General features: G+C 52.7%; 1 protein-coding gene across 1 annotated transcript in view; it reads right to left on the reverse strand.

Annotated features, from left to right (window-relative positions):
* Positions 1–2435: 2435 nt before the first annotated feature.
* The window catches only part of LOC116892197 (nephrocystin-4-like), a 39619-nt gene continuing 15117 nt past the window's right edge, over positions 2436–26937 (reverse strand). The window contains exons 4-11 of the mRNA XM_032893736.1: positions 24746–24918; positions 23355–23419; positions 22294–22449; positions 17787–17923; positions 14511–14692; positions 13717–13843; positions 5303–5485; positions 2436–2967 (exon numbers count right to left, since the gene is read on the reverse strand). Of these exons, the coding sequence (XP_032749627.1) occupies positions 2932–2967; positions 5303–5485; positions 13717–13843; positions 14511–14692; positions 17787–17923; positions 22294–22449; positions 23355–23419; positions 24746–24918 (1059 nt within the window). The 3' untranslated portion in view covers positions 2436–2931. The remainder of the gene's footprint in view (positions 2968–5302; positions 5486–13716; positions 13844–14510; positions 14693–17786; positions 17924–22293; positions 22450–23354; positions 23420–24745; positions 24919–26937) is intronic.

Genomic DNA, 26937 nt, shown 5'->3' on the forward strand with positions numbered 1-26937 from the left:
CCTTCTTTAGAATCGTTCCACTCTTTCTGCCTGTCTGCTGGGTTTAAACTTTATGGTTTTAATATGAAATGTTTTCCCGCAGGCTCCTGTTTAGAGCTATTCGAAAGCCTATGGACCTTTAATAGGTGGGGCCTTGCTGGCTATTGGAAATGGGTCACTGGGAGCCATCTTTGAAGATCATACCCACCTGTAACTCTGGCTGGCACCACCTGCCTCCAGTTCTCCCGAGTGAAAAGCCTGGACTAAAGGCTCCCATCTCCACAGCCCACGCCCCTCACTGCCAGGACACACTGTAGTCCCTCAGACACTGTGAGACAATATTAGCCTCTCCTCCCTTGTTTCTGTCTGGAATTTTTGGTCACAACAAAATTAACTGTAATTCATGTGGTATCTGCTTGCTAATAACATCTCTTAAGGTTTTAAATATAAATTCTACCAGGGTGCTGATAAACGCTTGTCACCCAGCACAGAGGAGGCTAAAAGGAGGGACATCACCAGTCTTAGGTCAGTGCAGGTTACACAGTGAGACCCCTTCTCGAAAAAGTAACTAAATAAATTCAATAAAAAACGCTTAATACTTCTAGGTCTAGTCAGCACTGGTAGCTGGTTATCTCTCTGGATGGAGCGCAGACTCTCTCAGGCTCCTACCAAGACCCTGGCTCCTGGCATTACTCTGTCTCATACTGAATCTAACAGCCTTGAAGACCTCACTGGATACAATGTAACTTCTGCCTTGACCTCTCTTGACCTCCCAGGAAGCCTACTCTGCCCTTCTGCTGTTTTTCATTCTGTCTTCCACGCCTCCTTCTCTAGAGTAGCAATTCCTCCTTCTCTAGAGCAGCAGTTCCTAACATGTGGGTTACCTCCCCTTTTGTTCACCCAGGTCACCTAAGACAGATATCTGTAGTACGGTTCATAATAGTAGCAAAGCTGTAGTTACATAGTAACAATGAAAATAAATGTATGGTTGGGGCTCACTACCACATGAGCAACTGTATTAAAGGTCGCAGTGTTGGGAAGGTTGAGGACACTGCTCATGAGAAACACCACAAGGCTCTAGAATTCCCTTCCTTCAGTTCCCTGGAGAAGGCAACACCTGTGCTTCTGGTGGCCCTTGCCAGCTACAGAATTTCTGGCTCCAAGAGCTTTCATTTTTCCCACTGGTCCTCACTGGGCAGAGCAGTCTGCAACATCCACCCAGCACTTCTCTGTGGGCAGGGAACTGGTTTTCTATTTCTGTTCTCTGCTCTCTCTTTGCTTGTAGTTGTCAGTGATTCACAGTGCCTGGCTGAGGTTACTTCCCATTTATCTCTGCACTTTGCTAAACTTCTGGATATCTGGGTTTGTGTCTCTTGCCAAGAGTTTCCTGTCATCATATCCTCAGTCAGAGGCATTTCCTGCACCGGGCACTCTCCCACCTTGAGGAACTCTGACGTCTTGGTGCTGGATCAGGTGCTGCCCCACTGTTCCGCACAGGAGCTTGGCTGCCACCGCCAATCACTCGTGCAACTCTGGTGGCCCTGGTTCTACCATCTGATTGTCAGGGATGACAAACTCTGGCCACCCATCCAGCTGCAGAGCACATCTTGTGAAGATTTTGACTTGCTTCTTTTTAGTTCTAAAGTCTCCATCTGGCTCTTGCCTGCACCCTCCCTCTCTCCATAACAGTGTTAGCACCTATGTGTGTGGACATTTCACTGTTTTAAGCATCTTAGGATCCTTGGTAACCAACCTTTGAACTATCTCAATGTTGCTGTCGGCTAACTGGTGAGTTACCTCATGGGCTCCTGGTACACGAATTCATTTAGATTATATTGCACTCATTTTAAAGATTACATGTTAAGTGTCTATGGTTGCTTTGCAGTCCATGAAGGGAAGACAGTTGGCATTGCGTGTCAGCAGAAATCAGGCCCCTGGGATCAGGCCCCTGCTTCATACCACAGTTCCTGTGGGCATCAGTGTCCACATGAGTGTCCCTCTCAAAGCTTACACAGCGTCCTCCACATCTCCTGCCTATGATCTTCCAGTGGGCAGCCCCGGGAGTAGGCAAGAGTCCAACACACACACAGCTCAGATCTCAAAGGCCCTGGCCTGCTGTTTAAGGTCCGATCCACACCCATGCAGCTTGGGATAAACCCGGGATTTTGTAAGCAGGTTGCTGACAAGCCCCTCCCTTGGCAGCTCTGCCCAGTTTCCCAGGAGCCTTGAACTCTCCGACCAGGCCCGCTGTGAGCATCCTACCTAAGGCCCAGTGCTTTGTAAAGAGGATGGAGTGTGAAAATAGGTAACGCCCACATCCATCAGTTCAGGAAGTCAGTGTGTGATGTCTACAGCTGATGAACTGATAGCGTGAGAGAGGCACTATTTCAAAATCAGAGGTAAATAACTGTAAATCACAGCTAGGAGCTGGAAGTGCAGGCTTCTGGAGATAGAAATACTTTTAAAGAATTATTCATCCAAAGGAAAAGGACGAGACAAGAAAAGGAAACACGGCATGAGATGGAGGCTTGCTTCACGGCAAACAGTGAAATAACAGTGGGCGACGTGAGCCCCAGAACAGCTTCCCAGAAACAATGCAGCTTCTCCATGAGTGCTGTTTTCCCCGACTGGCAGCTGCCATTTCTGCTCAGCTTCCCTCTCAGGGTCCAAAGGTCCGCAGAGCCCGCTGGGCGAGGGCACGGGTAAGGCACACCCCCATTCCAGCTGGTCCCACTTGGCCAGGGTTGGAGACACCAGGAAGAAACTCGCAGAGAAGCCACGGTGCTTTCCCAGCACAGGAGCAGAAACAGAGCAGGTCCCACTACAGCACACTGCTGTCATTCACGCTGTCTGCTCAGGGTGCTGGTCCTCAACCACAGGCACTTCTGGCCCAAAAAGCCTTCAGCAAGGTCTGGAGACGCTTGCAGCCACAACCGGGCACTCCACTGACATCTAGTGGCGGATGATGGGGATGCAGCCAAACACACTCTAGAGCAAGTGAACAGTAGTGACTCCATGCAGAAAGGTCAGCATCTCTGGTATTGAGAAATGCCACCTCGGAGTCAGTGTTCTTTGTGGGAAATGGAGATGTCTGGCATGTGTGTCACAGAGAAAGTCAAAAACTTTCAAAATGCCTGAGCCTGGTGCAGTTTGCACACTCAAAAAAGGGAAGGTTGTGGAGTGGCGGATGAGCTGTAAATGCAACAGACATTTACACTAGAGATACAGACAGACAGACAGGCAGGCAGGCAGGCAGAGAGGGAGAGACAGCGAGAGAGGGCAGAGGGGAAAAAAAGACAGAAAGAAAGATAGACAGCCATGCACAGACACAGAGAGAAAGAGACAGAGATATAGACATAGAGATCCAGGCACACAGAGATAAACAGAGAGAGACAGACAGACATAGAGATCCAGGCACACACAGAGAGACAGAGATAAACAGAGACAGACATACAGAGAGTAAGAAACAGAGAGAGACAGACAGACACAGAGATACAGACACACAGAGACTAAGAGAGAAACATAACCACACAGAGGCAGAGAGAGACACATACAGAGACACACAAGGGAGGAGGGGGGAAAGGAAGAGAGAGAAAAGAGGGAGAGAGGTAGAGGAAGGAGGGAGGGAGGGAGGGAGACAGGGAGGGGGGAGGGAGGGAGGGGAAGGTAATGGCTTTGAGATTTCTGATGGTGATTTCATAATAAGGGCTCAAACCAGACCATATGGAAACGCAGGGAAATACAGTCCCATAATGAGACATTGCTTAAAACAAGGGAACTGCACCGTCAGCCGCTCCCTGGTGCAGGTCCCCAGAGCATCAGGCAGACCGTAAATAACAACACTGGAAGTAACAGTTGTCGCCAGATTCTGCACAGATGTGACATTGTGAAATGGCAGGTACTGCCCCTCTCCCTGAGAACCAGGAAATGGGTGGTAAGGGCTCCATGCGAGGCTGAGACAGGTACACTACCGGCACCTCATGGAAAGGTGAAAGGGCCCTGCCACACCCTAGAAGGCAAGGATGGACCCCAGACACGGGCCTGAGCCAAGCTGCAGGGCCACCTGCAATGCCACACCTGTCCGTGGTGTCCTGGGTCACTTGACTTGCAAGACTCGCTTGAGCAGGGCAGCCAAGTTGGCCATGGGGACACACCTGTCCTGGAGCCCCTCCTGACCTTCCTTGCTTTCCAGGTTGGGGCTCAGAGAATGCCACAGTCAAGCAGCTCTGTCAGTCTGAGAGTCTGCTGGGGACCTGCGCTCTACAAGCTGCTGAGAGCTGCAAGGTGCACTGTGGGAATGTGTTGGGGGGCGGGGTCTAAAGCCCAGCTTGGGGGCGGGGTCTAAAGCCCAGCTGGGTCTAAAGCCCAGCTTGGGGGGCGGGGTCTAAAGCCCAGCTTGGGGGCGGGGTTTAAAGCCCAGATTGGAGGACTGGGTCTAAAGCCCAGCTGGGGGCGGGGTCTAAAGCCCAGCTTGGGGGGCGGGGTCTAAAGCCCAGCTGGGGGCTGAAGCCAAAGCCCTGGTTAGTTCTCGCTCCAATCACTTTCTGGCAAAAGTCACCCGAAGTTCTCCTCGGAGGCACTGAACATGGGCACGAGCCGAGTAGCAGCTCCCCACAAATGTGCACACTGGTCCAGCAGGCCATCAGAGGAAAAGGAGATGCGAACGTGGACCAGGACGAAACTGGCCTAACCAGGGCTCAGCACGCACCGAGGGCATGTTCAGGACACAGAAAAGGCCTGTTTGTGAAATACTGAAAATACACTGGTCACTGTGGGGCTTTCAGATAAATTAACTTGGACGTGGTGGGTAAGCGCTTCTGTGTAAGTGTAGAGGCCTGAGTTCGGTCCTAGGAACGCACAGGAAGCTAGGTGTGGCCCCAGCACTGGGGGAGGGGAGGCAGGCAGAGCCCAGGGTGGCCAATCTGCAAGCTCCAGGGAGAGTCTGTGTGCAAACACTGGATGGCGAAGGATACAGGAAAAACTCTGACGCCTCCACATGCACTCTCATGGTAACTGCACCCACATATCACACACACAAGCACACGAGCACATACATACACACACACACTCACACTCACACATGCACACACAACCTCACACACAGGAGTGCGCATACACTCACACACACACATACACTCACACACACACATACACTCACACATACACACTCACACATGCACACATATGCACACATGCACACACACATACACACAACCTCACACACATGCACGCACATACACTCACACACACACTCACACACACGCACACACAAACGAATGAACTTGCTACAAGCATGTGAGAACCACACCTCTGAAGTACTTACCTCCTCAGAGCTCATGCTAGCCGAAGGCACCTTATAGACCAGACAGCGTGAGGGGTTGTGCTGTACCCCACCCTGAAGAGGCAGCGTCACCTTTCCCGGGCCTGCTTCCAGATCGGGGTTCCAAACAGCCCATCGAACCATGTGCATGCACGCCAAGCTGGACAGAGAGGTGGATGAGCTGGCCTGGAACAGGAACAAATCACGATCCTGTGAGATGGTGCAGCAGCAGCCACCAGACGGGGCGGCACTCCAGTGATGTCACAACGCATAACCATTCCGGGAACTCAGAGCAGCAGGGGTCCAGGGCCACCTGATCCAAACTGAGGGAGCTAGCCGAGGCAGGACACAGCCTTTCCTGACGCCCCCAAGTCTTATGACCCCATCAGGTTCCTTCTATGGCTCATGGCAGCAGGGGTCGCTCTAACACTCCAGTCTTCAGGGACCTTTCTGCCCATCTGTAAACCCTCAGAGGCCAACACCTCCTTAGCCGCATCAGGAAAGTTAAGGAGTCGCCCTATGTTGTAAAAATAATGAATAATGGACTGTGTGTGTGTGTGTGTGTGTGTGTGTGTGTGTGTGTGTGTAAATATGAGGGAGATGTATATTTACATTAGTGTGTGACTATTATGTGTATATGTGTGTGTGTGTGTGTGTGTGTGTAAATATGAGGGAGATGTATATTTACATTAGTGTGTGACTATTATGTGTATATGTGTGTGTGTGTGTGTGTGTGTGTGTGTGTGTGTGTGTATACATGCATATGCCAGGTGGAAGTACATGAACAACTTAGGGTTCCAGCACACCCTTCAGGAGCCCGTCATCCTGAAGAACACTCGGAGTTGGAAAAGCAATCCGCGGTTCCATGGGTCAGTCCTCCCACCTTCTCAGTGAGCGGCCAGATCAACAGGCAGAGGCGGGAGGAAACCCTGGGCTCATGGCCATCTGCCGTCTGCACAAAGTCACCTCTACAAATCCAGAGGTGGAGCTCAGCTCAGCGATGTACCCTGAACTTGTCTGAGTCCCAGGTCATTGTGGGGTACAGAAATGCCACGTGGCCCACCAAGAAGTGACTGCTTTGAATGGAAGCCCTGACTGGCAGATCCTAGAGCTGCCTGGGAAGGTGGACCCTGAGGTCCGTGGGAAACTGTTAGATCACAACAAGGTGACCTGTGCAGGACCACTGACCCAGAACCCCAGAATGGAAGGGGCTGCCACCTGCTCCTCACTGGGACACACAGCCTCAGCCACCATGCACCCCAAAGCAACACCCCTAAGGAGGTAGAAGCTGAGGGAGTTTGAACACAATACTGTCCCCCTCCTAACACTCTTCATGGGTAGCTGACCAGCTGAACGGACGCACGGGTTAAGGAACACACCAGATGAGATGGCTCACGGCCCCAGGCAGCAGGCTTTGGTTGCCCAGGGGCAGACAAGGGTGCTTGAAGGTACAGACCCAGGAAGCAGCACAACCACAGAGTGGGGGACACAAACCCGGAAGAGGGGCCTGGCACACAAGACCAGCTTCAGCAAGAGCCAGCAAGGGCACTGACCGAGGTCCTGACAGACCCTGCTCATGTGACTAGAAACAAGGTGTGGCCAGGCCACTGTCACTGCCAGTCACAAGTACACCAGGGTGCCAGGCAGATGCCACACTATCACAAGATAATGGTCTCTGCTCAACCAAATCACAGCCAAGTTCGAGGGTCAACCAATCCCAAATGGGACCACAGCCTGACCGGGCCCTTGTTCTCACAACAAGACTGCCTGTCTGTGCTCTTTATATCTGTGAGAGAAAACCCCACTCCAGCAGTCCTGACTGCTGCCTTGCTATGCACCTGAGCTTCAAATCTTGAAGGCCAGCAGGGCATGCTGGGCCTTCCCCACAGTCAGACGGTGGGCCTGGGTACTGCCTGTCGGTGTTAATGGGGTTTGCGCCCCTGGTCATTGGGTGAAAATATATTTAAGCAAAGAATCCAGAAAATGGGAACCTTTAACATCAGACTACGCCACACAGGGCTCTGCCTGTTTCTACCCTGTTTCATTCACCACCCCCGGCCCTGGCCTTCACCCTGCCCCTGGCCTCCACCCTGCCCCTGCCTGGGTAGAATTCTGCCCTTCATGGGCAGAACTGATTTTAGAAGGTGGTGGGTAACTGCAGGGCCTCAGTCACACTGGTGATGTGGTGATGGATCCACTCCTCTCAAAGTACGATCACTACAAAGGGAGCTAGAGCACTCAAAAAAAAAAAAAAAACACCCTAAACTCGGTAACAGCTGGGCAGCTTCTGTAAACACAGCCGCTCACGGTGGCGGGATCAAAAACAAAACAGAAATCCAAGCGTCCCTGTGATTGGTGCGACACCTTCTGGCTTCGTTTCTCACATTAGGTGATCCTGACTTCTAATTTTCCAGCTTCACGGTTCTCTGTGGCTGTTTAGTACTTGATCAATATAAGTCTCTTCTGTGTGGAGTATCTGTCAGTCAGATAAACACCTACTTTTGCTTTTCACTTTAGCGGCTTTAACGGAAAGAGATGATTTGTGAGCTACCGATCACTTCAGAGGCCCAACACCATAACTGGGAGCTGGTGGCGGTTCAGCTCCACACATCTACCCGTGTCCTGTAGCCAGCCCAGAGGCTCCTGTTTCAGGACCCTTCCCCAAAACTGACTGCTCTCAAGGAAAGGCTGGGTGCAGCCAAGAACACGCGCAAAGAAAGAGTGGTCACTTGGCAGGATTGTTACAGTTAGGATATAGCACTGGCTGATACCACCAGACACCAAGCAGTCCAGCTTCTCAGGAGTCAGAGGCAGGAGGACTCCTCCTGGAGGCAAGGAGTTCAGGGACAGCCCTTGTGGATAGAGGACAACCCCATCTCCAAGGTAAAAAAAAAAAAAAAATCACAAAGATCATCAACTTTATAATTCCTTACCCTGCCAAATTTAGATCAGAACTTACACATCCTCAAAAGAAAAAAGGAAACGTCCAAACGCCTGTGAAGTGAAATGAACAGCTCCCATTTAGACTTTTAGCTACAATGAATGATGGGAAAAGCCAAAAAGGCACAGGCAGGTCACGCGCCACCAACAGAGCACAGGCCGGCTGTTTAGGACCTGTGGGACCAGGTCACCAGACAGGCATAAGAATGGTGTAAGGTTGAGTGAGTTCAAAGCCCGGGAGTCTCAGAATTGAGAGCAGCAGGGGTGAAGCCATTCCCCACCTGCCTTTACCCGCTCTGGAACGCCTAACCACGGCACCCCACTGAGGACCACGGGTACTGGGGCATGTGATATAAACACGTGGCGCTCTCCATGCTAATGAGGCGACTAGATAGGCCCCCACCAAGCGTTCAGTCAATGAGCCTCCCTTCCTGGGCTTTCCTTCCTGAAGAAGGTATTTAATCCCTGGTTCACCCAGAACGAAGTGTATGCATCCTCATCACCAGCGGATAGAGCAGCTTGAACAAGCAAGGCCTGTCTTCATCGAGGATCACTGACATCTCGGGAAAAGGCCTTCTCTCTTCCAGCCCCTCCCTACTCATTCAGAACCTACCTATCCAGGGCTCTGCCTTCCCCTTCCTTCCTGCCCAATGTGAGGACACCCTGAGAGAATGCATAGAACTTCCCCCAACTCCCAACTCCTAGCTGTACGCTGTCCTGGCGGCACTCAGGTACGCAGGAGACTGGGAACCACAGCATTCATCCAGCCCCCGCCGTCTTGACTTCCAGGCAAACACAGACTGTGGACCACCTGTTAGGACTTTGTTCTGCCTTCTCCCTGTGGCACACCCTGTGGCGCCTTGGTGGAGAAGCCGGGTACGGCCCAACAACGGGTCAGGAATCAGGTTTTCTTGTGGAACTAAAGTGTCAGCAAAGCCACAAACAGGATCTGACACTGATCTCTGGAGAGGTTCCAGACCTGGGTCCCGGTGTGGGGCAGGCAGAGTGGTGGCTCACAGACCTGCCCCACCCTATGCCCTGGAGCACGGGGTATGTGCAGATGTGACCGCCATTGAGACATAAGCTCATCCTGGGGTAGCCAAGCTAGTTGGAAGCCAATGGTAAGAGCAGGAAAGCAATCTGGGGGGAGCCGGAGACAGGGACAGCGATGTGCCCGTGGAGCAGAGTGGGCAGGGGTGTGCCCATGGAGCAGGGCGGGCAGGGGTGTGCCCATGGAGCAGGGCGGGCAGGGGTGTGGACAAGGCCAAGGACGAGGCTGGAAGAACAAAGATGGGCCTTTCACAGAGGAACACACCTGCCGAACCTCGAACCTCGCTGTGCCCAGTAGATCTGACTGAACCTGTGGCTTCCAGGGAAGGGAAAGCAAATTCTGCTGCTCGAAGACACCAGCCTTGGGCTTTGCGCAGTCGTCGGCCCTGGTAGCTATCCTCACAGTATCAAGAAGACAGGCTGAGGCCTCACGTTCCTCCAGGAGCTTTATCTCCTCGGATGTTTGCTGAGGGCTCTTTCCTGCTGCCGGCCTGGACCACGTGCCATACCTCTGAGCACTACCTGCTGGGGCAGTGACATTCTGTGGGGGTGGGGGGGAGCCACCCGCACTTGCTCACACTTGGTACCATTGAGGCCACAAGCCTAGAGGGACGGAAGCCTGGATGAGCATGAGACCACATCCAGCCCCTGGCTGAACACAATCTAAAAAGACAAACCGTCATGGTGGGTTGTCTCTGAACTCCCCCAACATCACATCAATCACAGAGAAGATGACCAAAAAGCAGAGACAGAGGTGGGGAGCAGGGAGCTGCACTGGGAGAAAACTCCAAAGTTGGATCTCTAGGACCAATGCTTGAAGAAGAGGAGGGGGTAAGAGGAGGAAGAGGAGAAAGAAGAGGAGGAGGGGGAGGAGGAGGAGGAGGAGGAAGAAGAGGAGGAGGAAGAAGAACTGCCATCGCTATCACCAGGCATGGTAGCCCATGCTTGCAATCCCAGCTCTAAAGACCTAGGGATCCCTGGGGCTTGCTGGATGGCCAACCCAGCCATTTGGAGTTCCAACCCAGCTAAAGACCCTATCTCTGTGTCTGTCTGTCTGTCTGTCTCTCCCCCTCCCCCTCTCTCTCTCACACACACACACACACACACACACACACACACACACACACACACGCACACAGTGGTAGCTAGCCCCAGAGGAATGGAATGACGGGGCACCCTCTGCACACAAGGTGGGCTGATTTAAGTGGTCTTCAGCCCTCTGAGGGAGCAGATAATAAAGCATGGAGCATTGGGGAGGCCACCGCTTGGACCCCAGCCAGGACCCCAAGCAATCCGGCGCACGGTGGAAGGGGAAGGCCCTGACCTTTGCATTCTAACCCAGAGGCCACGCATGGCGGGCGGATGTGAGACCCAGATGGAGCTCAGGACCCATGGATCACCCACCCATAAGAGTACAGGGGGACTCAGACAGCCTGAGTCCAGGGATAGCCTCAGAAAAATGTAGTTTTTGTGACTCCTCGAGTTCTAAGCCACTGAGGCAACCTCGCAAGGCTACAACCCACAGTGACGAGTCCTGGAAACAGGTAGGGGGAACATAAAACACCGCCGCCTCTCCTCCCTACCAGCCCTCGGCAGAGGGTCCCTGACCAGGCGGCAGTGTCAATTACACACGGTGACCTAGCGCTGATGAGTGGCACGGTGAACTTGGCAGCTACTGCCAGCTAATTCCCCCCACACATATTTGCAGTGGAAAAGGCGGCCATAATTAAAGTCATCTGCTCTCCCGAGCGTGACCTGGTGACGAGCTGTCGCTTAAGCTCTCAGTGGTCATTTATTAAGCGGTATTTGCAGTTCATTCAACTAAGCACAGCAGTTATTTTTAGTCACACATGCGAAAGAAAGTTCCACGGCCTGGAATGACACTCCTGATTGGACAGGGCTAGCAAAAAAAAAACAAACAAACAAACAAAAAAAACAAAAACAAAAAACAAAAAAAAACAAAAAAAAAAAAGTCAGCTCCTTCTGTGCACGAGATTGTATGAAGAAGCACACGGGGCGGGAGGGTCAGATGGCGAAGCAGTGAAGGCGTTTGTGGCCAACTCTGGTGAGCTGAGTTTGATTCCCGGGACCTCCACTGTGAAAGGAGCACGATGACTCCCAAAGCTGCTGCAGGCGTGCACACGGGCGTGCACGCAATCGCAAATGAAATCAAAAGGAAGAAGATACATATGCTGAGCCACACTTTTCCAACTCACAGGGGGAATGAAGACCCCTGTCCTGAACGTAGGCAGTGCTCGCCCGTGGGCTGGGGGTCAGACTGGATACAAAGGGGACAGGAGAGAGGCAGGTGGGTGTGTATCTATCCCTCTGCCTCCTGGTCAATGGCAGGAGCAAGCAGCCTCCCGCTCCTACAGCCACACCCTGCAAGTCATGGCCATCACTGTGCCTTCCCGGCCACCTGCAAAGCAGGAGTCAAAAGTCAGCCCTTGCGGCCGGGCATGGGTGAGCACACCTTTAATCCTAGTGTTCCAATCCTGTTATCAGGCAAGAGTAACTAATGCAAAGCCCACAACACCAGTGCTACAGCGATCACACACACACACACACACACACACACACACACACACACACACACACACACACACACACCCGGGGGCAGGGGGAGCGGCTAGGGAGGGACACGGGACACACAGCACTGCCTAAGACCAGCACCACACATGGTGAGTGCTCATGTCTCTGTAAAACCAACTTGTTTTGTTTGAAGAACGTTGATAAATGCATAGATAACAAGTTAGAACAACTTCTTAGCAATCTGGGGAGGGGTAATGCTGTCACATGACACCCTCCAAGCAATGTTTTCATGCCTAAGGAAGGCAGTTACCGTGACGGTGACATGAACGCACAACAGGAGGCTGCGTGCAAAGTCTGCAGTTGAGCCCTCGCTGAATTTCCATGCTTTGGGGCGGGGGTGGGGGGTGTCATCACTCACTCAGTTGGTAAACATTCTGGGGACCATGGCTGCACACCTAAGAGCTTTGCAGAGACTGACAAGGTACAGTGTCACCAGAATTCTGACAAGGAAGCGGTCACCCTGGGCACTACCTCATGGGCAACTCACAACCCAGTCCAACCCAAGACAAAGGCTTTGGTCGCCTTGACTGAAGAGCGAGACATTTGGCAAGGGGTGCACTTCCCAGTCTGTTGTTCATACTGAATGAGCGCTCTCAAGTTCAAAGCCTGCGCAGAGACCCAGGTGGCTGGGAATGAAATGGATTAGGCTCAGAGCCGGTGCCCTCCCTGACCCAGATGGTCTCCCTCCTGTCCGATGGGGCTGTCTGAAGACACGCTGTTCATAAGAGGGGAATGCGGCTCTCAGCTCCTCCTCTGAAGCACAGTGCCGAGCTGGCAGGAGGGGGCGCTATTGGGGGCTCTAGGGAGGACACTGTGTGGGAATTCTATTGCTAGAGCAAGCAAGGCGGGGCTTGCAGCCAACACAGGAGAGAACTGAGAAGTGTCCATCCAGGCTGACCATTCCATGCAGCAGTGGTACCCACGGCGAGGAGCTGAGCCCAGGCATTTACAGAAATGCTGAAAGGATTGCGTGTTCTCTCATGTAATGTGGGAGACAGGACAGATGGGGAGGACGGCCTGGACAAGTGGTCGATGGGACGGGGTTATATCACACTTCTATGCACCCTCCTCGGTGTCAGAGGGTAGGTGGATGGCTCGGGACAGGAAGTGTTTGCTGAGCAAGTATCAGGACAGGAGCTTGTCCCCTGTCTCTGCTTCCTAAGTATTGGGGTCACCAGTGTCACCATGCCTGCCTGTACTTTTGTATGGCTTTTGGAAATACAAGCTCCAACCCCCTCCCTGCTCAGGCTTACCGCCCTCCTTCGGATTCAGAAAACTGCCCCCAATGAAGGTCACCGCCGCCATGTCCGCTGGCCTTCCACTGCACTGGCTGTTAAAATGATCCAGTCTTTTCCAAATAGAAACTGAATCTTGAGGTCAGCGTGACCTGTGCTACCCAGGGAATCTGCATCCACAGGTAAGCCGTCTGTCTGCCCCTTGCATCTCTCTCAACCAAACCTACAAATTCTTACTCTTAATTATGATGTAGATGCGTGGGAAGTTCACTATAAAAACCCGTTCATCACTCGTGCGGACTCGAGCTTCGCTACACTTAATGGCAGAGGGAAAATGTAGTCTAACAGCCTCGTTTTTCACAATAATTACCGGTTCGATAATTATGAATTAAAGCTGTCGTGATGCATGAAGCTCACTGGGCTGTGTCCTGTCTGGCCCGCAGGATAGCCCATCCCCAGGAAGATCAGAACGAGGCTGTTTGCTAGCACTGTGAGCCACGCTTGTTACCAGGGCTTTTAATGAGAAGAGACGCTGGTGCCCGCCAGGTCTCTCCTCAGCGCAGACCCAGCTGTGGAAGACAGCGGGCACGGGACACTCACACTGCCGTCTGCTCCTGAGGGGCTGTTGAACACGTACTCCAGCTGGAAGACGATGGCAAACGCTGGGTGATTGACCATCTCCGGGAGTCTCAGGTGGCTTCTCAAAACCAGAGCCTGATTTCCAGAGCTGATCGTAAACACAAACCAGGAGGTGTTGTAACATGGCTGCTAGTCCACCTGTGTCCACCTCCCCATAGTGAGTGGTGGTAAAGAGGAGCCCCAGGGACATCAGGACACGGTAGGTCCACACTGCTCAGCCCAGCAAAAGCCACAAGCAACATCTCTGGACTTCCAGGGGAAGCCTGCAAGGAAGTCGGTGAAGCACTCACAGTGTCCACAGGGGCGGGAGAGGGTTCCCCCCAACACTTAGTTCTAGCATGCTAGCTGAACTCTGCACACCACTGACAGATGGGACGTGACACCCCACAGTGATGTCTCCATGGGTCCCAGACCCGTGGGACGTGACACAGTGCAGGACTTAAGCCTTTGGAAAGGAATCCCAGGGCCCATCCAGGTGGTGTGCAAAGGGCTCTTCTGACGCCCAGCCAGAAGCTTCTGCAGCACTAGCTCAGAGGTTGTCATAGCAAAAACAGGGGCTTTCTTCTAAGTGTCCATCCCTGAGGCTTCTGCCTGCCGGGTGTGACTGAAGGAAGTAAGGTGACGGAGAAGCACACCACGGGGCAAGCCCATCCCACATGCTCAACACCCTCATTTCCCACAGCCCCTTATAGCTTCCTCAACCTTTTGTCCCCTTGGGGTGCAGGGAGGGACTTGGCCTGGGCATGGGGACATACCTGCTCTTAGAAGAGGCAGTGATTCTCCTGCTGAAGCTGGCCGAGCGCGTCAAGGTCATGTCCATCTCAGGTACAAGCACAACCACCTGTGGCCTGTGCACGAAGCCCAGACCATTATGGACACAGACATGCAGGCGCCGCTCCAAGACCTCTAGGGTGCCGCTATCTAGCAGGCCAACCCCCTACAAGAGACACAGGGTGGAGGGATGAGTCCTGTACAGCTGGGAAGGGATTGGCCAGAGAAGACTGGGTGAGCAGGCAAACCAACAACGGTGGAGGCCAAGGTGGAGTCTTTGGAGCTCCCACTGGAGTGACACTGAGTGTAAATGAACCCACCCGAAGGGCAGAGGCAGGACATGATGATGCCCACTGGCCATGGGGACGCCTGCTCAGTCAGATTATTCCCCTGGAAGCATGACCTTCGCCATGCAATGTACACGGAAACACAGACAGCTTAGTTGATGGTTCCCATGTCTCAGAGACCGCAGATCCTTCTGAGTCGAGTCACTTCCCCCGAGGCGGGCATCACTGTGAGGCTGGTGTCACGTGATGGAGAGGCGCCCACAGGCAGGACACATCCAGATCTCACTGTGTCCGTTGGAGGGAAGTAGTGGGAAGAGGATGAAGGCTTAGGCAACAAGTCATAAGCTGACAGAAATGGAGTTCGCCCCAAAGCCACGGTTGAACACCACAGACCTCCATGTTTGCACGCACACCCTAACAAACGGCAGGGTGTCCCCCCATCCCGGCTCTGTGTTTAGGATGTTACACTGTCTCTACCTGTTGCTTGTTAACTTTCTCGCTCTTCACTGCCCGTTAATTGAGCTGAATACGCCAAGGTTGAGCCCATTAGTCTCAGGTTAACAAAAATAAAATAAATATGTGAGCCGCTATCTGGGAAGGATGGATACCAAGGCGGTAGTGTCCCTCCACTGTGTCCGCAAAACCATGTCAAGCCCAAACTCCAGGAGGTGCACGTGAGAGAAAGTGAAGCTGTGATTTCTGGAGAGGCCTGATCCTGAGAAAGGCCAGGCAAAGATCTTCCAGAAGGAAGCCCAGGACATGGACGCATGTGCAGAGGCCCGGGGTGGGACCAGGAGCCCAAGGAGGCAGCTTGGACTGAGGGTGGGGAGTGGCGGTGGGTGACCCATAAGTGATGCACGTGGGCCTCGGTCTCATGAAAAGCTAGAGCCCTCAGAGGTCTATGAACTAGATGCATGTCTCTGAAAGACCACTTGGACCACAGAGTAAATGACGATCTTCCCCCAGGATCCCTAAGAGAGCACAGCAAACAATACCTCCTTAGAGGATTATTCCACCATATCTATGAGAAAGAAAAACAAAACCACAAAATCACCCACGGCCACCAACCATGGAAGGTGCCATAGCCTTCCACACCTAGTGCCAAGACCAGGTCCGGCCTCTGGAATTCTTGGGGCAGAGCAAGCAGGCTCCACCCAACACCACTTCCACACTGGCATCCACACTTAGTAACCTCCATGATAGATGACCTACGAGCTTTGACCTGGGCTGGCCACAGCCATATTAGCTGGGCTCCACAAGCTTTGTGCTCAGAGGCATCTGCCCCTTGGGAATCAAAGTCTTTAAGCTTCTGTGTGTATTAAGCCTGTGGCTGTCCACAGTCACTACAGCAGGGGACTTTGCATGCAGCACAAAGGCTACAAACTGAGAGTCACTGCAAGCTTACCCCTGAGGAACCTGCCAGTCACATACAGGCCTTCTTCCCACTCAAGACCCCACTGTGTTAAGTGCCCAGACTCAAACAAAAATGTTCCCAGCAGGTTAACAAAGGTTCGTGTATCCATCAGGACAGATGGACACATCACGATGCCCTCGTGCTCAGGGACACAACACAGTAGAGCGAGTAAAGGAATCAACTGTGGATGAACGGCACCACAGAGCCATGGGAAAGAGAGACCAGCAGAGGAAAGAAGAGTGTTTCATGGAAGTAAAGGTCAAGGCCAGGAAACCAACAAGTTAGGATGTTCATCTGAGAGCAACAGACTGGAATCAGAAACAAATGTGATGAGGACTTGGACCTCAGGTCCTGGGGCCTGGACAAGAGAAACACAGCAGAAAGAGGCCTTTCTGTGGCCCACCCCCCCCCAACACACACAGGTGTGCTCCGCCCCCAACACACACAGGTGTGTGCCCTGCACCCTTCTGCAGGTTTGCTTAGGATCTGTTTCAAGATCCTTAGAAGGGACAAGAAGAGGTCTGCCCACAGTCAAATGCTAGTAACCCACTCTTATGCTCAGAGAATGGACAGGGACAGCCATTCTCCCAGCAGAAGCGGGTTTCCATGTAGCTGCCAGCCAGAAAAAGCAAGAAGAGGCCACTTGGGCCCAGGCAGAACCAATTGGTGCACAACAGTTTCATGCTGCTGGACTTGGCAGGCTGTGCTCTGACCAGATGTGGGACAGCTAGGTCAGTGACTCAGAGAAGAGGGCAAACAGGAGTCTCCCAACTGCAAAGGTATTTCCGAGGCTCTAACGAGCTGTACAGATCATCTGAAGGGACTCGATGTCAGAGCAGCAGGACCCAGAGGACGAAGCAGACAGGTCAGCAACGTGATAGGACTAGAGAAGAACCACAGAGTATCCTCTGTGCAGGTGAGCCTCGACCCTGAGTGTAGCCAACATGTGAACTCTGTGCTCTGCCCTCATGACGGCCACTTCAATGCTCCCACCGAGGTGATCCCCCAAACCCTTCACACAAGCACCTGAATAAACCTGTTTCCAGAAGCAACAGACAGGATTAATAACATACCTCCGACAGAGACAGAGGGTTGGGGATGAGTTTACAGGGCCACGTCTACACAGGCAGAGCTCAGAGTATCTCATGAGAGCTCATGGCTAACAGAAGTCTTAATGAGGGACCACCTCCAGTCTTGGTAGCTACAAAGTATTTTATGTTTCCCTCATTTGGTGAGGTAATTTACTTTTAAATGAAAACTATTTCACAGTCTGCAAATTAGCAGCAATGTTGCAGGTTGTCAGCACCTTTTACAGACTGGAGGGCCTCCTGCTCAGGGCGTGGCCTGGGGAAAATGGTCCCCTAGACACACTTTAGATGGCAATCCAGATAAAGGGAAAGAAATGCCCTTGTCAGCATTTTTAAAAGGGTAAAAGTAGAACCACATCTCCCAGAACGTACTGCCACACCTGGTAACACCAGATGCTGACTATCCCAGCCTGCTGCCAGCCGCACCTCCCCTATTCAGGTTAAAGTACAACAGGGCAAGACATGAGATACCTCCCGGAAGTGGTCGCTGATGAGCAGCTGCACAAGTTCCTCCTCAAACTTCTCCAGGGAGGGGTACAGGGTGAAGAAGAGGTCATCTAGGTGCAATGTGGTGGGCTTCTGGAAGCGAGGCTTCCTCAGGGCATCACCTGGAATGGGAAGAGGGTTCATTCGTGTTGCCCTCAGATGGGCAAGCAGAGGCCACAGGCCATGATACCACCAGTCTCAGGTACGGTGGGTGGTCAGGACTTGCAGGCAAGGGAGTTGCTTATACAGCACAGCAGAACCTCTGCAGGCTGAACTTCTAAACTGATCCAGCATCTGCCAGGCAGAAAGGGCCGCCCTCTTCCAGCTGTCCCACCGTGCTCTGTCTGTCCTGCCCTGCTCTAGCTTCCACTACAGCTGTTCTATTCCTTGCATTTCGTGCAGGGCCACAGCCAGCTGTTTTGTTTCTCACACTACTGACTTACCCTGACCCAAGTGAGGCATGCTGGAATGTGAGGTTCATGTTGTAGACACCAGAAGAATCATGCTGACCGGTATATTAAGAAAATCTTCTGCCCTGACCCAGAAGCCCCTGGATGCTTCATGGAGACAGAGAGGGAGAGGATGGCCCTAGGACAGGGCTCAGTGTCCTCGCTGAGGGCAGGACCTGGGTATGTTAGGGAGGTCTTCCTTGGTTCCCCAGAAAAAGCCAACCATTTCCCATAACCCCATGGAACCTGTGATTTACCGCTACCGCCCCCCCAGTCTGCTCCTGTCTCTGCCTCTTCCTACACTTTCTGTTATTACTTAGACATTTAAATAAGGTCTTGGGGGTTGTAGAAGCCAATTCCAGAGATAAAAGGACAGTTGACTGGTCGTGGTGGTACACCCTGTACAGAAGAATGAGGCAGGAGGCTAAGGTCAGCCTAGACTTCCTCCTGTTGGAAGGAACAGAGAGAAGGAAGAGAGAGGAGGAAGAAAAGCAGGAGGAACAGATGGAGGAGAGAGGTGGGAAGAGCTAAGGGAACCCTTGGTGCTGATGAAGCCAACAAAAGAGCTCTGTGGCCTCCTGCTGGAGCAAGCTTCCTTCTCGGCGTCACAGAAAACGTCGGAGACAGGGCATGCTGCTTCACAGCAACACGCATGTGCCTGATGAGGAACTGTATGATGAGAAGATGAAGATGAGGTACCGTGCGTGTGCGCACATGGGTATGTTCTGTGTAAACATGTATGTGCATGTATCTGCCCATGTGTTTGTTTGCATGTTTTCACGGGGATCTAACCCAGTGCCTGTCTGTGCGTGTGAACACTCTACAGCTAAGCTGTATCCCAGCAATGTCTGGTGATGCCATCCTGACCTAGGGACCTCCCTGTGTGGTAGCCAGAGGGCAGGGGGCAAATTGGTGCACTTGATGGGTGAACTGAGCGGGGAGGTGGTACCCTAGCCCTAGGATCCTGCTGCCCTGACAACAGAGATGAAAAGGCTGCTGTGTGGCTGCTCCTTATAAAGTTCCTTGGAACTGAGGTGCCCCTGTGGTGGGCACGGAGGTCCCTGGGGCCACCCAGGTCACTTCAAGCAAAGTGGGGCCGGATGATAACATGGGGGAGTGAGCAAAGGAAGGGAGCTGGAACAGGAAATAGAGGAGCAGGCAAAGGAAGGGAGCTGGAACAGGAAATAGGGGAGCAGGCAAAGGAAGGGAGCTGGAACAGGAAATGAGGAACAGGAGAGATGTAACAGCTCTCCCTCTCTCTCTCTCTCTCTCTCTCTCTCTCTCTCTCTCTCTCTCTCTGTAGACTGCCTATTCTCTGCTCCCTGTTAAGCAGCTACTGTGTCATACAAATAATTAATTGTGTTCACAGGGGCACAGGCAGGGAATCGGGCTCAGAGCAACCTCAGCACCTCTGCCAGGAAGGCACCCTACTCGGCATACGCTGGCGAGCAGTGCGCCTCTCAGACATGGATCCCAAAAGCAGTCAGCCACCAGATTCCTGGGTGTCAGGGCACTCAAGAGCCCCCTTCATACCGGAATTTCCTGAGGAGCCCTGGGCAACAGTGTCCACTGCACATTTCAGAAGGACTGGCCATGCCCAACACCTATCGTTTACTGTCCCTTTCCACTGGAGAGAAAAGGTGTTCCTGCACCTCGGCCACCACCCAGCTAAGGGTGATGACGTGACACCGTATTACCTGCTTATACCCAATGGTAATGGGAGCTCTGAGCGTCCTCCTCACACACAACAGGAAGGGGAACTCTGAGCTGCTCCTCACCCTCATAAGGCTTTCCCTGCTGCTGGCAGACAGTGGGTTGGCTCTATCCCATGGGACAATAACGAAAGACAAGCAGCCTGCCTGGCCTTTCGCGTGCCTCAGAGCAAATAAGCGAGCTACAGTGGAGAGTAGCAGACTGAGCCAGGATCCGCAGCAAAAGGAGAAGCCAAGCTCAGGCAGGCTGCAAGGGAGACAGAATGGGGACAGGGAAAGAGAGGGTCGGAGTGGAGGCCACCTCGTAGAGCCCAGCATCACAGGCAGGCAGAGAGTAGGGGAGGGGTGCGGGGAGTGGGGGGGAGGTCAGCTGCAGGAAACAGAGGCCCAGCTGCTGAGCTTAGCATTGACAGAGCCCGGTGAGGGGCTGAGCAGAGATGCTACAGCCTCTACAGGAGCCTCTCACATCACTGGTCAAGACCACCCAAAGGCCGGTCACCAGAGCAAGCCAGCCCCAGAAGGGCGGGGAGGGGTCTGGCCAAACTCCCTACCTGAGGAGGAACTTCTTAACAGGGTTACTGAAATGAGGAGGGCTCGGAACTGAGCTTGGAATGGACTCTCCCTGGGGCCCTGGACCAGCTCCTCCTGCTCTCAGGAGTTCTGCCTCTGTAGCTGTGCAAGAAGCAAGCAGCTCCCACACATACGCACAGCAGTGGGAGACCCAGATCCCACACAATGTCCTCCTGTGCTGGCCTCTCCACGGAGACATTGTGGATGAACAGCACAGGCCTGCCTGCTCCTGGGAAGGACACAGGTATGCACACACGTGACAAAGATTACAGCCCTAAGTCTCTGAGACAGTGCGTCCCAGAGGACTCCTGTCATTTGGCAAAGGAGGTTACGGGGATCCTACATTTCTGGTGGCTTGCCAGAGGCCACTGTACCAATAGGTGCCATCGCCAACAGCGGGTGGTCTTGACCAAGTCCTGAAGTAAGAAGCCAGGTGTCTCCTGCTCCCGCTGCCTGGAACTTTCCCTTCAGCGCACACCAGGAGTGCTGGGGAAATCCATGAGTTGGGCTGAGGGCTGGAAGGCCGTTTTACTGAACCAGCAGATGCAGAAGGGAGCATGAGAGCAGGGAGCACAACAAGGAACCTTCTCGGGGCTGAGCAGGTCAACAGCCTTGTGACGCATGGGCTTGACAGAAGACAGACCCACACTTGCTATGGCTGCAGCCGGTCCTAAGAACAAGTCTACACCGTGACCTCAGTACATGCTGTCTAAACAACACAATCAAGCAATGGCGGGTGACGACCAGTTCCTGTGAAGGGATTGGCCTTTACCTGACAATGCACCCAAACTTTCCTGGCAACAACACAGGAGAGGAGGCAGAGTTGCCAGGGAGCTGGGATGGTGGCAGAGCCCAGTACTCCCGGAAGGGCCTGGGCTGGACAGGAAGTATGGTTCATGGCCAACCCCACCAAGGGCCCAGGCGCCCTGACCTTAGCCATGGCCCTGCTCAGTGCAGAGGCAAGGAAGATTCCATGCACGGAAGCCACCATGGCAGAGGGTAGAACCTTCTAGAATAGATCCTGGAGGACTAAGGAGGCTGGCAGGCTTGGGAACCTCTGAGCAGCAGCCATCTCTGGGCCTTATCTATGACACTGTAGGCTCTGGAGCAAAGTGCCCGAGTGTCACACTTGGCCTTACTGCCAAGCTGTCCCCTAGCCTTCAAGGGGCCAAGGCTGGAAGGAGGGAAACTGAGTATTCACCCCTTCACCCCTGCACTGAAGAGATTCCACAATACAGAGACCAGAGTCCCAGGGTCACAAAGCCCCTGGCAGTGGCAGGGTCAAGGGTCGAAGAGAGGGTGTGTAGTCTTTCCTGAATTTACTGAATGAGGATTGTTGGCGTAATCTCACATCTTTACAATATAAAGATGTTTAATGCACCCAGGCAACCCACTTAGAATGCTTACAGTGGTCAGCCATGTTATATGTATTTCAGTATAACCAAGAAGCAATACTGACAATGTTACTGGTACCACAGCCAAGGAGGGGTGAGACGTGGTGACGGTGGCTTTCCAGGCACAGTCTTGGAGACAGGAAGTGTGGGTGTTATAGCACTTCCCCGGGGAAAGGCCTTGCGCAGGCTGGAGGCTCTTCAGGATGGAGCTGAGTGACGGATGTGCCTTCCCCACACACCAGGCCACACTGCTAAGGGACTTGTGGGCAGCCCAGCCAACTTCACTCATCAGAATAAGCCCAGGTCCTCTGAAATCTGAGCCTGAGCTAACTCAAACCCATAGTGGTGAGATCCAAGGGCAGCTTACCCGTGTCTCCATGAGGTGGGAGGAGGCCAGGGATCTGCTGGAGGCCGGAGATCAGGAAGTTCTCGGGGAGCAGGTGGAAGGCGGGCTCCAGGGGCGGGTGTGGCTTCAGGGTGTACTGCAGGCTACAGTTTTCCATCATTGTCATGTACCTGTTCTCTGGGGGAGGAAGTGCCAGACATGAACTGAGACCAACGGTGTTTCCAGTCAAAGAGCCAAAACCCGGAAAATCAAGAAAAAACATCACGAGTGCACGGCTTGCTTCCCTAAGGAGTGGAGAATACACATGACGTCAGGCATGTGGCACGCACCTGTATTCTTAGCACCGGAGAATCACATGCAAGAGGAATGCGTGTTCCGGGCTAGACCCAGCCACATACAGCAAGCCTTGTCTCAAAAAATTAAGAGCAAACAAAGGCAAAAAGGACTGAGTCGGGGCTGGAGAGATGGCTCAGTGGTTAAGAGCACTGACTGCCCTCCCAGAGGTCCTGAGTTCAAATCCCAGCAACCACATGGTGGCTCACAAACATCTGTAATGGGATCTGATGCCCTCTTCTGGTGTACTCACATACATAAAATAAAGAAATAAATCTTTAAAAAAAAAAAAAAAAAAAAGGACTGAGCACACGCCCCTCTCTCTGTTGAAATTGAAACAACAGAATCTTGTTTCTTGGCTTTTGGCTTTGTTTGTATTGTGTGCACATGCATATGTGTGTACATACATGTATGTATAGATGCATGTGGGGGGGAGGGTTTGCGTGTATACCTGCATGCATGGGAGTGTACATGTGTGTGGATATGTGGGAGGAAATGCATTGTGTACATGCATGCATGGGAGTGAGCACATGGATGTGCAGAAACACGCCAGAGACAGGCAGGTTCCCCTCTGTCCACTACAGAACCAAAGCCAAGCCCGTCCCACAGGTTCCCAGAATTACTGCAGAACATGCTGGGCTAGAAAGGTTCAGACTGAAAGAGACAACCAGAGAGGGCGGGATGGGAAGCCCTCAGACCAGACCAGACCAGACCAGACCAGACCAGACCAGACCAGACCACTCTCTTACGTTCTATGGGATCCTGGAGAAGTGGATGCAGAAGGGCTCTGGGGGTACCATGATACAGCCTCAACCTGAAAAACAGAACCCGGAAACCCTGTCAACTGACCACATTTCATGAACACCAAGTCACTCACCTGGACCCCACCCACCTTCAGGACAACTCCTGGGACCCCGACTCCCACAGCCTCTAAATGTAACAGTCACATCTGCTGCAGAAACAGAGGTGGCTGGGGGCAGCTCTTCACATCTGACAAGCACAACCCAAAGACCTGAAGCCCAAAGAGCAAGAAACAGAAAATGTGCTCGGCAGCTAACAACATGCACTGCTCTTCCAGGGACGCTGGGTTCAGCGCCAGCACCCACGGCGAGAGGCTCACGACCACCTTAACTTCAGTTCCAAGGGATCTGACACCCCCTTCTGGTCTCCAAGGGCACTTATACACATGTGGCAGGCACGCACACGTGTGCACACAGAGAGAGACAGATCGACAGAGAGACAGAGAGAGAATAATAAAACTAATTGTTTAAACCTAGAAAGCAGCAGAAAGGGACTGAGAAGTGCCAGGAAGACGATATCCAGGCGCATATGAGGTAGGGTCCTCACCCAAGGACGGCTTTCCCATGCACATGTCTGCCATGGAGATCTAGTTAAAACACTGGACAGGGTGCTCCTGGCATGTGCTAATGGAGGCCTGGGAGCTGCCAATGGTCCCACAGTCCACAGGATGGTCCCACAGCAAAGAGTGGACTAAACATGAGTGGTCCCAGTGCTGAGAAGCTGGGATCTAGAGATGCAGTGTGAACTAGAACCCTGGCTGGAGGCTTACCCGGAGCTTATCCATCTCCGTGCGGCCGGTATCTAAACAGCCTGGTGTGTAGCAGGCACTCAGCTTTCGCCCACTGAATAATGAGTGCCACACGGTCAACACTACACAGCTGCCTCAGTGTCACATAGGTATGTGACACCTGCCCCAATGGTAGCACCTGCACAGACGGTGTCATACAGGTGTATCACACCTGCACAGATGGTGTCACACAGGTGTGTGGCACCTGCCCCAATGGTGGCACCTGCACAGATGGTGTCACACAGGTGTATCACACCTGCACAGATGATATCACACAGCTGTGTGGCACCTGCACAGATGTGCGGGTAGTCTGCCTACAGGCAACAGGTCAGGGCCTTGGCCTGTGTGCATGACGCATCAAACCTGACACTCAGCCCCAAAGCTGGTTCTCCCTCCACAGAAAAGGGCAACTCTTTGGCTACCATAGAATTAGCACAAGACATACACACAAAAGACCCATATACATAAAATAAAAATAATTAAATCTTTGAAAAGAGAGAGAAGAAGAAGAGCAGGAGGAAGAGGAGGAGGAGGAGAAAATTTGGAAGGTACCGTTTGTCCTGGCCTGCAGAGGTGGGAGATTCCGGCTTATTGCCAAAGATTCGAAGAATTCCAAACCCACAGGACAGCACCTGCAGGGCGCCGTCCCTCTTCTTGCCTTCAGCAACCACTTCGATAACAGCCATGATGCTGGGGTGGCTCAAGGTCGTGTGGAAGTACAAGGGCTGTAAGAGAGAGCAGAGGCCACTGAAGCAGTGAGAGTCAGGGGCACAAAGGCACCCTCCTCCCCAGAGCCTGTCATGGACACACCACGAGCATCAGGCCCCACCCAGAGTCCTTGTGAGGGACGAGAGCATACCACCATGACAAACCCGTCACAGGCTGGGGTGCAAGCTTAGGATCTGGACTTCATGCCTCAGAAACCCATGCAAACGCCAGATGGGCATGACAGCCCACTTGTAATTCAAGCTCTGGAAAGCATCCCCAGAGCAACCTGGCTAGAAACACTACCATGTAGGTGAGCTCTGGGTTTGATTGAGGGCGTCTGTCTCAGTGAGTAGGGTGGAAGGGCCATCATCCGTTCCTAGTTCTGCTCAACATGCTTGTTTCGAGTTAATTGACTAAGCCAATATTCTTAGTATCAACTTAAAGCTGTCAAACGCACTCACACAGGTGTGTATACACCCACACAGATATGTGCACACACAAACATACCCACACATATGCACACCACACACACATGCCTACACATATACACAACACACACACACACACACACACACACACCGACCCCCTAACACACACCACACCCACACACACACACACACTTCCTCCCTGGTTCAAAACACTTGTCTTCAGTTCTTTTTTTTTTTTTTTTTTTTCTTTTCTTTTTTTCGGAGCTGAGGACCGAACCCAGGGCCTTGCGCTTGCTAGGCAAGCGCTCTACCACTGAGCTAAATCCCCAACCCCTTGTTTCCAGTTCTAATTGACCACATCCTAACTACAAGAGACAGAGGAGCAGCTAAGGGCTGGACTTGCCGACCACAGGGCCTCACGTCCCCACTCTGAGGAGTAGCGCAGGACTGGCTTCCGTACACCGACAGGCCTTTTGTGTCTGCTGTCTAGACCCCAGCAGAGCACAGAGATGCCCCCTGCAGGCAGTGCAGACAGGGCAGAGGTTGGCCAGTGGGCTGTGATTGAAATTCCGGCTAACGCTCCTATTAAGGAGTCATTACCACGGTGTCACCCAGAAAAGAGTCACCGTAATCACAGACTGTCGGCAAGGATAACAGAGGGGTGCATTAAAACATCAGCCACGAACTATAAATCGTTATTCTATTATCTTTTATTGCAAAATGATGAAATAATGACCGCTTGGAGCTGACAGGTGGCTGGGCTGAGGCAGAGTTATGCTTAAGGTTCCTAGACTCGAGCTGCTCCCGGAGCCCTGCTGGACCGTTAGCCTGTCAGAGCCTCACCTGTGAGTTTCCCCTGCCCGTGCTCAGTCTATGAACACTGCCCTCCTCCTCTTTCAGCAGTAAGACAAACATTTAAATTCTCAGGCTAGCAGGTGGAACTGCTGAGCTTGGAGGTCACCTTGAAACTACCCCACCTGAGCACTGGGGACACGCAGAGACCCGGGACACGCATATCACAGCGCTCAGGCCCTCCTGTCATTGCCACCAAGACAGCTGCCTTGGGTAAAAAAAAAAAAAAAAAAAAAAAAGAAAGGGGTTGGGGATTTAGCTCAGCGGTGGGCGCTTGCCCCTGGCGCAGGCCCTGGTTGGTCCCCAGCTCCAAAAAAAAAAAAAAAAAAACAAAAACCAGAGGTCCCCACCTTGCCAGTCCCAGCGTCTCTCGTCTCTCGTCAGAGAGCCAGCCTCCACCCAGAACACACTGAAGGACAATCGAGTTCAGGCACATCAGCCTCGTTCCTGGCTGATAAGAACCTATGCGTGTTCTTCTCCAAACACCATTTATTGTCCTTCCAGTGCGGAAACCATGCTAAAGTCATGAGGAGTCTGGGGGACATATCAGCCTTCCACAAGTTCAAGGCTCAAGAGCTTTATAAAGGTCGGATTAGATGGTCATGAAAAAACACTTGCACTGCTCAAAAAAACGAAGAGCGGTGAGGAACGGAGGAAGCAACGGTCTCCCAGAGATGGACATACGAACACAGGCTCCGCTCTGTTCTGGATCACCTGGGCCTAGGGGCGGCCCTGCCCGCCCCAGCTTTCTAGCTT

The sequence above is a fragment of the Rattus rattus genome, chromosome 1 (assembly GCF_011064425.1).
Source record: "Rattus rattus isolate New Zealand chromosome 1, Rrattus_CSIRO_v1, whole genome shotgun sequence".
Lineage (NCBI taxonomy): Eukaryota > Metazoa > Chordata > Mammalia > Rodentia > Muridae > Rattus > Rattus rattus.